The 17399-nt window shown below is 45.3% G+C and overlaps 1 protein-coding gene across 4 annotated transcripts in view; it reads left to right on the forward strand.

Annotated features, from left to right (window-relative positions):
- NBEAL1 (neurobeachin like 1) overlaps nucleotides 1-17399 on the forward strand; it is a 312113-nt gene that overhangs the window by 16433 nt on the left and 278281 nt on the right. For all 4 annotated transcript variants that reach the window (XM_082260720.1, XM_082260721.1, XM_082260722.1 and 1 more), the window contains exon 2: nucleotides 12169-12665. In XM_082260720.1, coding sequence (XP_082116846.1) covers nucleotides 12615-12665 — 51 coding nt within the window. In that variant the 5' untranslated portion in view covers nucleotides 12169-12614. The remainder of the gene's footprint in view (nucleotides 1-12168; nucleotides 12666-17399) is intronic.

Here is a 17399-nt window from a genome sequence, read left to right on the forward strand (position 1 = left end):
ATATAAACGAATAAAGACCGAAAATTAAAAAAAAAAAAAACAGCATTTTTTATATTCTGTTTTAAAACATATCCAATTCAAATTTAAAAAAAATCACATTTCATCAATTTAGAACAAAATGTATTCTGCTACTTGTCTTTGGTAAAAAAAAAAAAAATCAAAAATCAAAATAAGCGTATATTATTTGGTTTGCGTTATAGGGCCTACAAACTATGGTATATACACTGGAATTTTTTTTTTTTATACTAGTAATGGCAGCGATCAGTGAGTGGGACTGTGATAGTGTGGCAGGCAATCTGACACTAGCTGACGCTGGTTGGGGGGTACACTGACAATAATACAGTGATCAGTGCTACTACTATACACTGTCACTTACTAATGACACTGGCTGGGAAGGGGTTAACATCTAGGGGTGATCATGGGGTTACCTGTGTGCCTAACTGTGTAATATGTGTATGTGTAATATATGCTGCTTTTACTAAGCGATCTCCCGTTCGTGTTCAAGATTGCCTGTTAGTGTACAGAGCTCACTTCCGTACATGACAGAGCCGATCAGTGTGTCCTGGTGATCATTTATTGGCTGGTACACCCTGATCGGCTTGTGCTGTAGCAAATCACAGTACAGCCAGGGCTAGAGACACACGTGTGCGCCTCACTCAGAAGCGCTGATCACGTACCAGATACGTGATCCAGAGCACATCGGCTGACCTGTCACAGTAGATGTATATGGGGCAGTCCGCAAGCAGTTAATCCTTACTACTCTTCCTCCCAACACCTATGCTTACTAATCTGTGTAAGAAAGAGCTGTATATTTGCCTATTCTCAACCCACTCTGATCCAGTCACAGGATCTCCCCTGTCTCAGCCAGCAGCCGATGCAGGGGAGAAGAGAGAGTGCTCCAACAATGCCTAGAAAAGCCTGAAGTGATGTCCCCCATTGGCTTCAATGGCCTATCCTTTGATGGCATGCCCTCCTCTCCCTTGCAGCCGCGCTGGCTGATACAGGGGAGCCAGATCACATGACGGGACCAAAACAGGCTGAAAATAGATAAGTATACAGGTATTTCTTAATCAGGTTAGCATGCACAGGAGGGGGTAGGGGACAGTTTTAAGAGTTAAGCCTAGAAATCCAATTTAAAGCTGAACTCCAGCCTTAACTTTCTTCTTGCAGACTTGTAGAGAGTCCTGTACTGTACTGAAAGCACTGAGTCTCCTTTTCTGCACACTGTTAACTATCTTGACCCCACTTAATTTCCAGCCTGAATGACTTTAGTTGTCATCACGTCCTCTCCCCTTGATCTGTATTGTCCCTGACCTACCTCCTACAACTATTTTCTTACTATTGGAATAGCCCATAGCCGATATTCTTGACTAAGACAGTGGACTCCAACACTATGGACATTGTTAGTTGGATCTGACATGCTGGTTTACATCACATATTTGTGAGTAGACATTTTATAATATTTTATTAATAAAAGCCTACTGAGGATAATGCGCTAGGCTGGTGCGCCCTTTTTTCGTGTTTATGCTTAAGGGTTACTCGCCACCAGTTGCCCCACCCAACCCCTACCCTGCCCCGCTCCAAACCCCGCCCTAAACACGCCCTCATAAATTTATCTCTTAAAATTACACTGTTAAATGTTTTTGCATGAATACAGAAGTTACAAAATTCAATCAATGCCCATCAATGCAGCCTATCAGTGTCCATCAGTGCAGCATCATTAATGAAGCTCATCAGTGCCGCCTCACCAGTGCCCTTCAATGCAGCCTCACCAGTGCCCTTCAATGCAGCCTCACCAGTGCCCTTCAATGCAGCCTCTCCAGTGCCCTTCAATGCAGCCTCTCCAGTGCCCTTCAATGCAGCCTCACCAGTGCCCATCAATGCAGCTTCACCAGTGCCCATCAATGCAGCTTCACCAGTGCCCATCAATGCAGCCTGAGCAGTGCCCATCAATGCAGCCTCACCTGTGCCCATCAATGAAACCTCACCTGTGCCCATCAATAAAGCATGATCAGTGCCCATCAATGCCCATCAATGCAGCCTCTCATGTGCCAGTCAATGCAGCCTCACCTGTGCCAGTCAATGCAGCCTCACCTGTGCCAGTCAATGCAGCCTCACCTGTGACAGTCAATGCAGCCTCACCAAGTGCCCATCAATGCAGCCTGACCAGTGCAGGGGAAGAGAGAAAAAAGGAAGAGGAAAGCCAGGCGGATAATAACAGCAGAGATCGCCCTGCTGTACCAGCTTTCATTTGAATTGCCGGGGCGTTTGCCGTCACACATAGTCCTGCCTCTTGGATCGGCTCCTATGATGGACGTCACACGTCCCGGCATTGGACCAGTGTTCTGTCTATCAAAGCCGCCAGGCCAGAAGGCAGTGTGACCGCAAACGCCTGGCAATTCAAATGAAAGCTGTTACAGCGGGGCAACCCCGCTCTGTGATTATCCAGCCAGCTTTCCTCTTCCTCTCCTCTCTTCCCCTGGGCGATCACGGGGAGAACAGCTCCCGAGGCAGCCCTACACTAGCCATCAATCATTTTGCACTCGCAAACTGTGAGAAGGCGAGTGTAAAATTTGAGGGCTGTCCTAATAAATTCTAATAATGATTTGCCCCAGCTGTGCCATCTGTCCATGAATGAGTTAATGGTGAAAGTCACATGCTGGGATTGTTCCCTGCCTGCCATGCTTACAGCTGATGCAAAGGAATTTGCCCTGTTGAATATTTCTGTCTCTCTGGATGTAGCAAATTCTTCTTATCCCTCTGCATGGAAGTCTGTTTGCCATTAACAACGTCAGTGCCAGCTTAGTGAACTGAGCGCAAATAAGAATTGTGCATTCTTTTTTTTTTTCCTGCAACTAAGACTAGAGGCATGTAATAAAAAAGTTAATTGACCATTATTATCCTGAAAATAGGCAATGAAACAGAACCGCTGTATGTTTTGCATTTATAAGCTCTAATACTAGTAAAATATTAGAAAGTGGTAGAGAGTGCTATGCAGAATGTTTTAGCAGCAGACACTGTTCTGTATAAAGTGAGATGAGGCTGTACAGACATCATTATAGCTTACCCACATATATAAAACCCAGCAAGAGTTCTGGCTAGAAGAGCATACAGTCAGAAAGTTTGGAATAATAGATTATTAGGTGAACAGGCATTGTTGGAGAGAAGGTGGTAAACCGCCAAATCATTTCTTAAAGTGATACTAAACATACAATGTTTACCACTTAAAGACCAGGCATTTCTGACATTTGTTGCTTTCAAGTTGCAATCAGTATTTTTTTGGTAGAAAATTACTTAGAACACCCAAACATTTTATATATATATATATATAATATTTCTTTATTTATTTATTTTTACCAGAGGCTCTGGAGAAAAAAATGGCGCTTGTTGCAATTTTTTATGTCACATGTTATTTGTGCAGCAGTCTTTCAAACGCAAATTTTTTTTGGGAAAAAATACAATTTATATAAATAAATTAAAAATATAGATAAATAAAAAAAAAAAAAAAAAACAGTTAAGTTAGCCCAATTTTCTCTATATTGTGAAAGATGATGTTGAGTAAATAGATACCTAACATGTTACGCTTTAAGTGCCGGTTCACACTGTAGCGGCACGACTTTGGGGGCGACCTGTGAAGTCGCGTGCACCGTGACTTCGGCGCGACTTGCACGGACTTCATAAAATGAATGTCTATGCAAGTCACTCCAAGTCGCCCCGAAGTAGTACAGGAACCTTTTTCTAAGTCGGAGCGACTTGTGTCGTTCCTATTAGAACCATTCCTGTACTACACAATGGACTGCGACGGTCCGCGACTTGTCAGGCTGACAAGTCACCTGACAAGTCATACTAGTGTGAACCGGCACTTAAATTGCACGCACTCGTGGAATGGCAACAGTACCTCAAAGTCTCCATAGGCGACATTTTAACATATTTTAAAGCTTACCAAGTTTAGGAGTTACAGATGAGGTCTAGTGCTAGAATGATTGCTCTTACTCTAACGATTGCAGCGATACCTCACATGTGTGATTTGAACACTGTTTACATTTGTAGGCGCAGCTTACGTATGCGTTTTCTTTGGCATGCATACAGGGGCACTTTAAAAAAAATCTTTGTTTGTTTAGTTATTTTATTTTTTACACTATTCCTTTAAGAAAAAATTTGAATCACTTTTATTGCCATCACAAGGAATGTAGACATCCTTGTGACAGTAATAGACAGTGACAGGTACTCTTTATGGAGGGATCTGGGGTATAAAAGACCCCAAACCCCTCCTCTCCACTTCAAAGTATTCAAAACAGCAAAATCTACGTTTTTGAATACTTTGGATTTTTTTAAATCGACGCTGTTGTCTGCCAAGTAAATGTTGTGACATCACTTCCGGGTTTACTTCATCAGAGACCCCATTTCGGCTTTGTTCGGGTCTCCGGCCAGCCAGCGGATGTGCACGCTGGTCGCTCGGGTCTCTTGGAGGAATGGGTGCCCCAGGCAGAGCGGCAGGGGGGGAACATCCCCTCATGCTGTTTGTGATAACAGCCGAGCAGCTAATTAGCCTCATCGGTTGTTATCACATGAAAGCCGTCCGTCGGCTCTAAAAAACAGTACTGGGGTGATGCCTCTGGCTGCAGTCATCACCCCGGTACAACCACTACTTCCTCAAAATGATTTTGTGGGAAGTGGTTAAAGTGGAGCCTTCAGACAAAAATAAAAAAAAGCATATCCCTCTATAGTGTGTACTTGTCTCCGTTAAGTGCACTAAGTGTCATTTCTGTCTGCTGCTTCTTTCCACTGCCTTTAGCATGAAGTTCTGACAAGTTTTGCTGACACCAAGAGAAAATGGTGATGGGGAAGGAGCTCCAGCTGATTGACAGCCTCAGCTCTGTTCCTGTGTGGAGGGGGGTGTGTCCCTTCCCTCCAATCGGGTGTCAGAGCTCTCCCCACTGATCTCTGCAGAGTGTGACTTCAGCTCTCCGCCCCTTTTTTCGGTGCTCTCAGACAAGCTTTAGAATTCAGCACTATGAACAGATGCAGAGAAGAGAAGGGCAGCAGATAGAGCAGTACAACTTAGGTAGCAGGATTTGTTTAACCACTTCGGACCGCCTGCCACATACTGTATATACTGCGGCAGGGCGGCTCGGCTGCGCACAATCATGTACATGTATGTGATTTTGTGCATGAGATGTCGAGGGGCCCGCACACTGCCGAAGCCCCACTCCCGCTGTGATTGGTGCCAATAAGCGGGTCTGGTGGCCGCGATGTCCGCCGGGACCCGCTGTTAGTTTGGTGGAATGACAGAGCTGCGATCTGCCTATGTAAAGAAGGCAGACTGCTGTTCTGTCAGGGGGGAAAAGAGAGATCTTGTTTTTCAGCTAAGCTGAAACACAGATCTCTCTTTTCCTCTAGTGCATCCACTCCCCCCACAGTTAGAAAGCACTCCCTAGGAGCACACTTAACCCATTGATCGTCCCTGGTGTTAACCCATTCCCTGCCAATGTCATTTATACTGTAACAGTGCATTTTTTTTTTTTAGCACTGATCACTGTATGGGTGTCACTGATCCTCTAAAAGTGTCACTCAGTGTCAGATTTGTCCGACATAATGTCGCAGTCCCGCGTCAAAATCGTTGATCGCCACTATTACTAGTAAAAACAATACAAAAAAATAAAAAGTCCATAAATGTATCCCATAGTTTGTAGACGCTATAACTTTTGCGCTAACCAATCAATATACACTTATTAGGATTTTTTTTACAAAAATATATAGCAGAATACATATTGGCCTAAATTGATGAAAAAATTAGATTTTTTAATTTTTTTTATTGGAAATGTTATATAGCAGAAAGCAAAAATATTGTTTCTCTTTAGTTCATTGAAAGACATGGCTCCTGATCTTCTTAACCATTGGGTTATACTGCCCCTTACAGGAGTAGGACACTAGGCAGAAATAAAGTCTGGCTACGCATAAAGACAGTCCCAGGGGGTATACTCCCTCTCTCTGCTATAGGTACTGCAATCGTTTTTTCTGCCTAGTCAAGAGTAAGGACCTAGTTACTTGCTGGGATCCCTGGTTCTGGCAATTTTTTCTTTTTAGATAGATTTTTTTTTTCTCCTGTTTTTTTCCGGTGAGATCTACAATCAACTGTCTGGCTGGGCGACGGGCTGGATAATCTAGATCCTGTGGTCACCCCAGTCTGGCCAGCGAGCGCGCGCAGATCTCCGCTCCATGCTAGGTTGACCGCGACATAGCCCCACCGGATCGGGGCTGACCTGCGAGTTAAATGCCTCACGAGGTCGCATACAACCGGGTCTTAGAGGTCGCATACAACCGGGTCCTGGTAAGTCAAGAGGGGGCTTCTCCAGACCCACGAACAAGGCCCCTGCAGCATGAAGGTGCGCCCTCATCCGTATCTGGGATGGGGGGCATCTTTGATGGTTCCCAGAACCGTGAACTTCCCTGGTACAAGACAAGTGGGTACACGAGGTCATAAGACCTTTTACTTCAAAGGGTATTTGTCCTGGTTCTGACACCGGTTTACAGTCCCCAGGAAGGAAGACAAGGTGCGTCCAATTCTGGACCTCAAGGCGCTGAACTGCTTTGTGCGGGTGCAGAATTTCAGAATGGAGTCCATTCGCACGGTTGTGGCTTCCCTGCATCAGGGGGATTTTCTTGCCTCCATAGACATCAATGACGTTTACCTTCACATTCCAATATGTGTCGGCCACCAGTGCTTTCTCCGCTTTGCCGTGGGAGAGGAGCATTATCAGTTTGTGGTGTTACCCTTTGGTCTCGCCTCCGCTCCTCGGGTATTCACAAAAGTTTTGGCCCTGGTGCTAGCATTCTTACGCCAATGGGAGATCACGGTACTGGGCTACTTGGACGATCTCCTTCTGCAAGCGGAGTCTCCTACTGCTCTGGTGGAAAACCTGGAGATCACCATGTGACCCTTTGTGGGAGCTTGGCGGGATTCCGAATTTTCAGAAGTCTGCTCTGGTTCCGTCCACAAAGCTGGACTATCTGGGTCTGACTCTGGACTCGGCCTTAGCCAGAGTGCTCCTTCCTCTGGATAAACTCCAGAAACTGCAGGCTACAATTAGTCTCCTGCTGTCCAGCAGATGGTCATCCCTCCGAACTTGCATGCAGGTGCTGGGCCTGATGGTGTCTACCTTTTGAGGCGGTTCTGTTCCATATTAGTCCCTGCATGGGAGATTCTGGCCAAATGGGACAATCGGATCTGGCTGAGCCGGGGAACTAAAGAGTTCCTGATATGGTGGCTTCGTTCTCTGGCGCTTTGGTTGGGCAAAATCCTTCCACCCCTTGTATTGGACAGCAGTCACCTGTCTGGCTGGGGAGGTGTCCTCGGCAAAAATTCTGCTCAGGGGATCTGGACACCGGTAGAGTCCAGACTACCGATCAATGTCTTGGAACTCTGAGCGATCAGACTGTCTGGACCGTTGGACGGATCGCCTTCAGGGAGGTACAGTGCGCATTCAATCGGACAATGCCACGGCCGTGGCTTATGTCAATCCCCAGAAGGCACAAGAAGTGTCCTGGCGACTCTGGAGGTAGCCAGCATTCTAAGGTGGGCAGAACCGTTAGTTACAGCCCTCTCTGCCATACACATTCCCAGGGTGGAAAACTGGTAGGCGGATTACCTCAGTTGGCAAGCATTGGACCAAGGGGAGTGGTCTCTTCATCTGGAGGTGTTTCATCAGTTGTGTCTCCAGACATGTAGTTCTGCAACAGCTGGAGGGCCGTAGTTTGAAGACCCCTGCTCTAGTGGATGAGATAAGATGTACTGAAGGGACAGGTTTTGATGATTTGGGTTTAATGGTACTTTTAACAGCATATTATTACACAGCAATATCCAAAATACCATTATATATAGCAGTCTTTTGGCATTGATTTTTAGCTGTTTATGTATATTAAACACTCTTATCGTATTCCACTTCACTTGTGACTACCCTCTTTTTATTCTCTGGGCCCTGCTTTCAGGTATAAAAGATATACTTTTCTGGGGGTTTTAGGTAATAATATAGCCCAAAATGCAGATTTTAACACGTGTGAAAAATGAAAACTTGCTACTGAGGGGAAGTGGTAAAAATACTTGATGTTTCTGTGCATTTACCTAGAATTTAACTTTTTTTTAAGTATATAATAAGGAACGTATTTACTTTATTTGGTCTGCTAAATATACAATTACTATATCTGTTTGATAGGTGCAAAAAAATACCTGTTGCTCGTATTTGAGATGCAGTGAGCTTGTTGTACTGCACTCATATCAGTTAGCACTATTTAGAGTTCTCTCTGTGAACCACAGAACACATCTTCTTTGTTATAAAAAGGAGAGGGGGAGGTGTTCTGCAGTCCTAACACATTTAATAGATGTTTCCTAGAATAACATAGCTGCTTGCTTCTCCGTAGAAACAGTACAGAAAATGAGCAGTACCACCTTTGAACAGTAAGTGGGTTAGAGCTCATTCTTGTGGATGGCCAGGGTGTGGTAAAAGAAGGAGGTTTAACTGCGATTTTACCACCCCTGACCGCCCACCTAAACATAGAAATGCAGTAGTATACTTTTCCTGAATACAGCATTTACAAAACAGTTGTAACTTTGTACAGTATGTGTATTCATAGTACAACAAAGCAGAGCGCACTGGATGGTGCAGCTAATTCACCCTTAAATGGTTAAATAAAAATAAATTGCACTTACAAAGTAATGATTTGACCAAAACATGTAACCAGCCGTCAGATGTCAGATCAGCATACAGATGCTGCAAGTCAGCAAGAAGATAGAATAGTAGTAGAAATGAATGATAGAAGATAAAATGTAGTAATGGAAGAAGACATCAAATGATTATACGGCACCCCTGGGGCGAGTGGTGAAATTACACAGGGACAGAGTATGCAGCCTGAACATTGGTAACGTCCACATACGTGTTTCAGAGATGCTGCCCCCTCCGCAGACTCAGGAACCCCAAAACATAGAAGCAGAGGATGAGTGGCTGTAGACGGATGTGCGGTTACAGCGATTTGTCCAGCCTGAGTTTTTTTTGGGGAGGGTGCATGTGATCGGCTCAGGGCCAATCAACATTGTCCAAACAGAGGGTCAGGGGTCCTGCAGCCTCATAGTACAGTCAGAGAAGAATGAAAACTCCTCCTACAAACTTTGACCAGAAACTGGTAGAAATCACAAGACTGCCATATATATACTGCTGATGAGAAAATGTATGTAGCAGTTTATATTTACTAAGATAATTGCATTTCTATGTTTTGTGTACTGTGGGAGACCAGGTATAGTGAATGCAGGTTCTGGGTTTAGTAACATTTTAGGGCTCTTTTCAGATGGGCATTATCGAGTCTCATTGGCAGGGGCTTGTGAACAGATCTCCTGCTGAATCTGAGAAAAATATAAAGAATGTCCCCTTTGTGCTTCTTCAGTTTTCTACTGCATTTAAAAAAAAGGAGCTTTCCAGGCACGTATTAAATCCATGGGTTTCTTATGTAAATGAACTTGCATCTATTTACATTAGACTACCAGGGATCTGTTTAGGTCTGACATTACGGAAAAGGATGCAGAGGATCTGGGGATCTGGATGGACTGGGGATCTGGATGGACTTAGAGGTAACCCGAGTCCTTTAGTTCCAGCCACCCATAGACCAACACGGAGTTCCAATCACCTTGAAAAGTGAGGCAGACCCGATCAGACCCACTTAAAGTGGTTCTAAAGCCTCAAGGAAAAGCCTTCTGTGCTGAAGCTCCCCTCTAATCCATTTCAAAGATGTGCACAAGCGCATTGGCTCCAGCCGCTGTCTCCCTCCTTATTGGACAGATTGTTAGCAGAAGGAACCAGTGGCTCCAGCCGCTGTCTCCTTTCTTTTTGGACTGATTTTTAGCAGAAGAAACCATTGGCTCCAGCCGCTGTCTCCCTCCTTATTGGGCAGATTGTTAGCAGAAGGAACCTGTGGCTGCAGCCGCTGTCTCCTTTCTTATTGGGCAGATTGTTAGCAGAAGGAACCTGTGGCTGCAGCCGCTGTCTCCTTCCTTATTGGACAGATTGTTAGCAGAAGGAACCATTGGCTCCAGCCGCTGTCTTCTTCCTTATTGGACAGATTGTTAGCAGAAGGAACCATTGGCTCCAGCCGCTGTCTCCTGCCTTATTGGACAGATTGTTAGCAGAAGGAACCATTGGCTCCCGCCGCTGTCTCCCTCCTTATTGGACAGATTGTTAGCAGAAGGAACCATTGGCTCCAGCCGCTGTCTTCTTCCTTATTGGACAGATTGTTAGCAGAAGGAACCATTGGCTCCAGCCGCTGTCTTCTTCCTTATTGGACAGATTATTAGCAGAAGGAACCAGTGGCTCCAGCCGCTGTCTTCTTCCTTATTGGACAGATTGTTAGCAGAAGGAACCAGTGGCCCCAGCCGCTGTCTCCTTCCTTATTGGTCAAATTGTTAGCAGAAGGAACCAGTGGCTCCAGCAGCTGTCTCCTTCCTTATTGGACAGATTGTTAGCAGAAGGAACCATTGGCTCCTGCCGCTGTCTCCTGCCTTATTGGGCAGATTGTTAACAGAAGGAACCAGTGGCTCCTGCCACTGTCTCCCGCCTTATTGGACAGATTGTTAGCAGAAGGAACCAGTGGCCCCAGCCGCTGTCTCCTTCCTTATTGGTCAAATTGTTAGCAGAAGGAACCAGTGGCTCCAGCAGCTGTCTCCTTCCTTATTGGACAGATTGTTAGCAGAAGGAACCATTGGCTCCAGCCGCTGTCTCCTGCCTTATTGGGCAGATTGTTAGCAGAAGGAACCAATGGCTCCAGCCGCTGTCTCCTTCCTTATTGGACAGATTGTTAGCAGAAGGAACCATTGGCTCCAGCCGCTGTCTCCCTCCTTATTGGACAGATTGTTAGCAGAAGGAACCAGTGGCTCCAGCTGCTGTCTCCTTCATATTGGACAGATTGTTAGCAGAAGGAACCATTGGCTCCAGCCGCTGTCTCCTGCCTTATTGGACAGATTGTTAGAAGAAGGAACCAGTGGCTCCAGCCGCTGTCTCGTTCCTTATTAGACAGATTGTTAGAAGAAGGAACCATTGGCTCCAGCCACTGTCTCCCTCCTTATTGGACAGATTGTTAGCAGAAGGAACCATTGGCTCCAGCCGCTGTCTCCCGCCTTACTGGACAGATTGTTAGTAGAAGGAACCTGTGGCTCCAGCCGCTGTCTCCTTCCTTATTGGACAGATTGTTAGCAGAAGGAACCGTTGGCTCCAGCCGCTGTCTCCCTCCTTATTGGACAGATTGTTAGCAGAAGGAACCATTGGCTCCAGCCGCTGTCTCCCGCCTTACTGGACAGATTGTTAGCAGAAGGAACCATTGGCTCCAGCCGCTGTCTCCCTCCTTATTGGACAGATTGTTAGCAGAAGGAACCATTGGCTCCAGCCGCTGTCTCCCGCCTTACTGGACAGATTGTTAGCAGAAGGAACCATTGGCTCCAGCCGCTGTCTCCCGCCTTACTGGACAGATTGTTAGCAGAAGGAACCTGTGGCTCCAGCCGCTGTCTCCTTCCTTATTGGACAGATTGTTAGCAGAAGGAACCTGTGGCTCCAGCCGCTGTCTCCCTCCTTATTGGACAGATTGTTAGCAGAAGGAACAATTGGCTCCCGCTGCTGTCAATTAAATCCCGTGACACGGAAGCGGGGATGGGGCTGAGTCCCGCTGTTTCTGTCAATGGATGCAGCAGCAGGATTTGGGAGTGAGAACGCACGGGTGCCCCCAAGGGAAAGCAGCTTTGCCTAGGGACACCAGAAGGAGAGGAGGGGCCTGGAGCACTGGCGGGGACCCCAGAAGAAGAGAATCGGGGCTGCTCTGTGTATAAGTATTGCACAGAGCTGGTAAGTAAAAGGCATGTTTGTTTTATTTTTATATAGAGAAAAAAAAAAAAATCACTTTTTTGAACCAAATATTTATAACAGGGAAATGCTGGCTATTTAAATATTTAAATACTGGGGGGGGGGGGGGGGGTAGCTGACAGTTCTCTTTTCACACTCACGTGTGTTAGGAACATAGATCTGCAGACATTCATGTTTACCTAATCTACTCAAGGAGTAAAAGTTGTTTGTTCCTGTCTCTTTTTCTTTCTTTGGTTGTTTTTTTATTTAATGGAATTGTTTTCTTTTCCTTTAGGTGACTCAGCAACCAGGTGTGTAATAGTCCTCCCCGTATAGACTCCCAGAACTTCCTGATGTGTGTGCCAATAGTTTTATCAGCGGATAATGCATGTGACATCACCTAACACTGAGCCCTATGAAGACCTTTTGGAATCCGAGGCAAGGACAATAAATTAATTTTGTTTGGAGAAGCTCTGGACTACCTGTATTTCCGTGATCTGTTTTGTGCCCACCCATATGTGGATTACAATAGAATGCTAGCCTTGCTAAGCATGTCCAAGTCCTGCTGAGCTGGTTTTCTGCTGGTTTGATCTGAGCACAACTTGCTTATTTGTTTGTTTGGTGGGAGTACATCAACGGCAACATATAAATGTAAAGGGCTGAGGATAAAACTCTAAACAATGTGGAGGAACTGGTTCTGAAATAGATTTGTCTGAGAACGCTCGGAGCAGAGGTCACGGGATGGCATCCCGGGAAAGACTCTATGAGCTATGGATGCTATATTGTAGCAAAGTAAGTATTGCTCTTTTATTGGCTTTGTAATATATTGCAGATGAATTGGGGAGGGTCTAGAGAGGAAGACGGAGGCTGCCATGTAGCATTGTCTGTGGCTGGGGTACTTTCCAATTTACTGATCTGGAACAAGCTTGCAGTTCAGGAATCTCAAGTAAAGCTGAAACTTGTATACTTGTTCTCAGTCAGTGAAAGTACTGAAGATATTGGATCAGTATGTCTGCCAGGGTAGTAGTTTCAGAATGAGAGTTCAGCAGTGGCTGCCTCTGTACTCCTCAATCTGATTCATTTTCAGCTGTGGTTTACATTGATGCAATGAAGGAAATGCACAGGAATTGCACTGGGTTCATGCAATCTGCTGTGGTGTCAATTAAAAGTTAACGACAACCCAAAAGCAGGTCACAAAATGCTTGGGTAAACACATTTGGTAAACACCCACACGATCAGGTTCCAGTGTGAACAAAAAAAAAAAAAAAAAAAAAAGCTGCCCGCACTGTTTTCATGCAGATGCGATTCGATTTGAGGCATTCACAATGTATGGTGTAACGTTAAAAAACCATACCCCGTGGAGAAACCATACCCTCGTCACTTCCGGGCTGAAACAGCTGAGCAGCGCAGCAGTGCGCATGCTCAGAGCCCCGGATACGTGATTGAACATTAAAGAATTAGACAAGTGCGCATGCTCGGTGGGCATGAAATTCTCACGGCACTGTGTCTAATGTAAAACTTGCGGCGCTTACATTAAAACAGCTCATCTGAAACGTAAATCATCTCCGCTCTTCGCCCTGTCACTGCCCTCATCTCCGGTAATAAATATAAAAGCGGTGGCGGGAGTATGAGATGTAAATGTGACGGCGATCGCGGCTCCGTGATCCGCTTTTATATTTATTACCGGAGATGAGGGCAGTGACAGGGCGAAGAGCGGAGATGATTTACGTTTCAGAGGAGCTGTTTTAATGTAAGCGCCGCAAGTTTAACTACCGTGAGAAATCCATACCCTCCGTAGCTGCACCGGAAGTGACGAGGGTATGGTTTTCTCACGGGTATGGATTTTTCACGGAACAATGGGCTTAAATTGCATCACATAGAAACACATGATTTGCACAGGAATGTTATGAGATTCCTGTGCAAATCACATGCAGTGTGAACCAGGGCTAAAGGGAATGTGATGATTCCATTTAAATGCATGCTTGCAGGGGTTTTCTTTGTTTTTTGACTGTGCTGCCAAAATCTTATGGCAAATAAAATGAACCCTTCCGAAGAAAGTACCATACCTCTTCTTTTGCAGCAACCATTTTTTTGGATTTTTTTGCTTTAAGTGCTGATTTACTTCTATAATGCATGCTCTGACACACTGTGGTGCCATTTATTTTGAATAGCATCCCAATGCACTGCAATGCACGGTAACAAACCATAGTGTATTGTGGCAAAAAGTAGGTGACATGCCTAATAATTAGGATGTTTATGTGTGTCAAAAGACCATTGATTTCAGTGGACTGCTGTTAACATGTGACTTAACACACCACAAAAATGTAAATGGGCTCTAAGGCTGCATTCACATGTCAGCGTATTGATCGCGGGCAGAATCGCCCCAATTCCGCCCGCCATCCGGAAATCATTGCAAATCATGGGACGCATGTGCGTTGCCCGTGATTTGCAATAGCACCCCAAACGCTGTGCAATGTTGCCGCGATTTCCGCCTGCCGGATCGCGGTAACATCGCGCAAAAAAAAAATTGCGGGAAGCATTACGCCCAAAAAAGTACAAGAGCTTCTTTGGAGCGTAATGCGTCCCGCGGTTTTTTTTTGCGCGATGTTACCGCGATTCGGCAGGCGGAAATCACGGCAACATCGCACAGCATTTGGGGTGCTATTGCAAATCACGGGCAACGCACATGCGTCCCGCGATTTGCAATGATTTCCGGATAGCGGGCGGAATCTTGGCGATTCTGCCCGCGATCAATACGCTGACATGTGAATGCAGCCTAAAGGTTGTTTGTTTTTAAACATTTTAATGGTGTGGACATGAGTTATAACTTCTGTCATTTTCATTGCTGTCTGTGACCCCTTTAGTGAGATTTCCCCTCACTGTCTGTTCAGTGGCACCAACTTTCTTTATCTTTTTAAAGACTTATTCTGTTCAATAACTGTTTTCTTTGCATTGATGTGTAAGGTGTATTTCTAACAAGCAAGCTTCCTAATGTAGCCACACATCTTGTAATACATACTGTAGCTGGCAAATCTAAAGCTGGCCAGGGGAGGACTTGGCCAGTGGGCCGGGGGGAAATTGCCCCCCGGGATGATCTGATGCCCCATAAAAAGGCTGCAACACTTCTGCCACAGACATGCCTAAAGGATTCCAGGTGAAGAGAAGTTATAAGTCCCCACCGCTGACCTACTGAGTGTGGGATTAAGGCAGGAACAGAGCGCAGGCCTCCCCCCAGCATGGGTTTTGTAAACTGTGTCTGAGCAGAGGCCAGTTCCATGCCCCACTGGAGACACTTCTCCCCTGGTCCCGACCGAGCTGTCCCAGGTCCCGCAAACTGCCCCCTGCTGGCCAAGTCAGGAGCCTGGATTAAGCCAGTAAGTAGGGAGTACCTGGAGTGGAGCTTCAGCCTGGAATGGGGGTCAGGAGGAGGCCGGGAAGAGGGAGAGTGCGATCGTGATTCACTGCACCATGGGCCTCTGGTTTGTACTTACCTCCTGGGCCGAAAGTTGCCAGTCAGCCCCTGAAGCTGGCCACACACTTTTCAGTCTGATTTGACAATCAAAATTGTATAGTTTTTAGTCGTCTTTGGATTTATTAAAGATTGTGTAGTAATTGTGTGAGGTTCTACAGGCCCGCACACAGGATCAGAAAATTGTACAAAACAATACCATTTTCAAAGTGGTCGTACGATAATCTGATCGTTGGTACACAGCTTACGTCTGAAATTTTCTGAAGAGACAAACACAAACATTTTTCAGTTTTTTTGTTTAATCCGTACAGTTTTTGTTCAAAAATACAATATAAATACACTACAACACATTACATCACTTCCAAATTTTCATTCTGTTGTATGGAAATTTTCATACTTTAGTAACCTCTTCATTTTTGATCTGGAGACTAGCATGCAATACAAAATGGACAATGTCCGATAATCTAATTGTGTATACTAGGTTTATCAGAGTTAATGTAATCTGAATGTATTGTTTAGGTAAATCTTGCACAACAGAGTTGTTGGTGAATCCAAGGCTCATCACACACATTACAGTTTGATTGTACAATCTCCTTTTAGATCTACCAACAAGTTTATAACAAATATATGCTTGATTGGAGACGGGTTGATTGGGTATATAGGACAGGTCCTAATATTAGATAGTTTTGGTAAAGCCCCATACGCAGAGGCCAAACGTCAGGCGTATTAATCTGGCCGAAATTTGGCCTGTGTGTACAGCAGCCGGACCAACAGAAGCCGGCCTTTCGGCCAGCTTCTGTCAAAGGGGCATGACCAGAAAAGGTCTGCTGACCGACTCCTAGTCAGTGCTCTCAGCCAATCACTGAAGGCGCTGACCGGAGTGTTCTGGCGGGGGGGGTCGTCCCTCTGTCAGGACACAATAGAACAGCAGGGAGGATCGCTGTACTAACATCAGATAGTTAGTACAACGGCTTCTCCTGAGCTGTCCGTTTTTGTTTTGCTTCGCCTGCTGGGTTAAACAGAAAAAAAAAAAAAACGAACCGTGTCTACCAGGCTTATATCTAAGGTAGATTTGATTGAATGGCCAGTTCTTAATGTGTAGGGTGAGGCTAAATGAGATTGTGCAAAGATTGTACAATTTGATTATAACGTGTAATTTACAAACTGCTATTTCCTGTAGTATTGTTGTGAGCCTGCTTGTTTGGGTATGAACTAAATAGATTGTTTAAGCCAACCATTTTGAACCAGGGTGCCTTCAGGTTTCTTTGGGGGTGCCTTGGCAAAATGCCTAAAAGTTGCCCCAAAATTGTATAAAAGCCAGCAGGTGGATCAAGCTTGCTGTTTAGATACACAAAGCCACCAGTTTTGTGTATCTATGTGTACCATTACAACCTTCCAGCCCCCAGCATCCTAACAACCAATGATGTCTATGGTTGATAAGGAGGACATCGGGTGTCTGCACGGCATCCTTGTTTGCTCTTCCCTCACCCCTAAATGAGGAAAAGAAACTGAAGGAGAAGAGAAACATTGGAATACTAGTCAGTACCAGTGTGCAATGATGTATTTGCTTTGGAAGAATAAATATGTCTAATGTTGGATGTTCTATGTGTGTGGATGTTGCTGCATTGTGTAGAACTATTAATTAATTTTTTTACATTTTAGAATGGGTTGCCTTGAGATGTGTGCAGAATTTTAAAGGATGCCTTGACTGAAAAAAGGTTGAGAAATACTGATTAAGGCCCGTTTCATACGAAGCGGAACCGCCTACTCAGTGGGAGATCTCTCCGCTGATCCCTGCTGAGCAAGCGGATGACAGGTCTGTGTCCGCAATGCAGAGCGGAGACGGACACAAACCCGCTCTCCTCTTTGGGGCGGTCCGATTCAATTCGATCCGGTCTGCCGGATGGTAGGGAATGTATCACCATATGTCTGTTTTTAGCGGATTTTATCAGATCGGATGCCTGGCGGGTATCAGCGGACATCTACCGCCCCATAGAGAACAATGGGTGGTTTGATCGGGTCTGCCTTAAAAAGGGTTACATTGTAACATGTATAGC

Source organism: Pelophylax lessonae (genome assembly GCF_965119305.1).
Source record: "Pelophylax lessonae genome assembly, chromosome: 6".
NCBI classification, from domain to species: domain Eukaryota; kingdom Metazoa; phylum Chordata; class Amphibia; order Anura; family Ranidae; genus Pelophylax; species Pelophylax lessonae.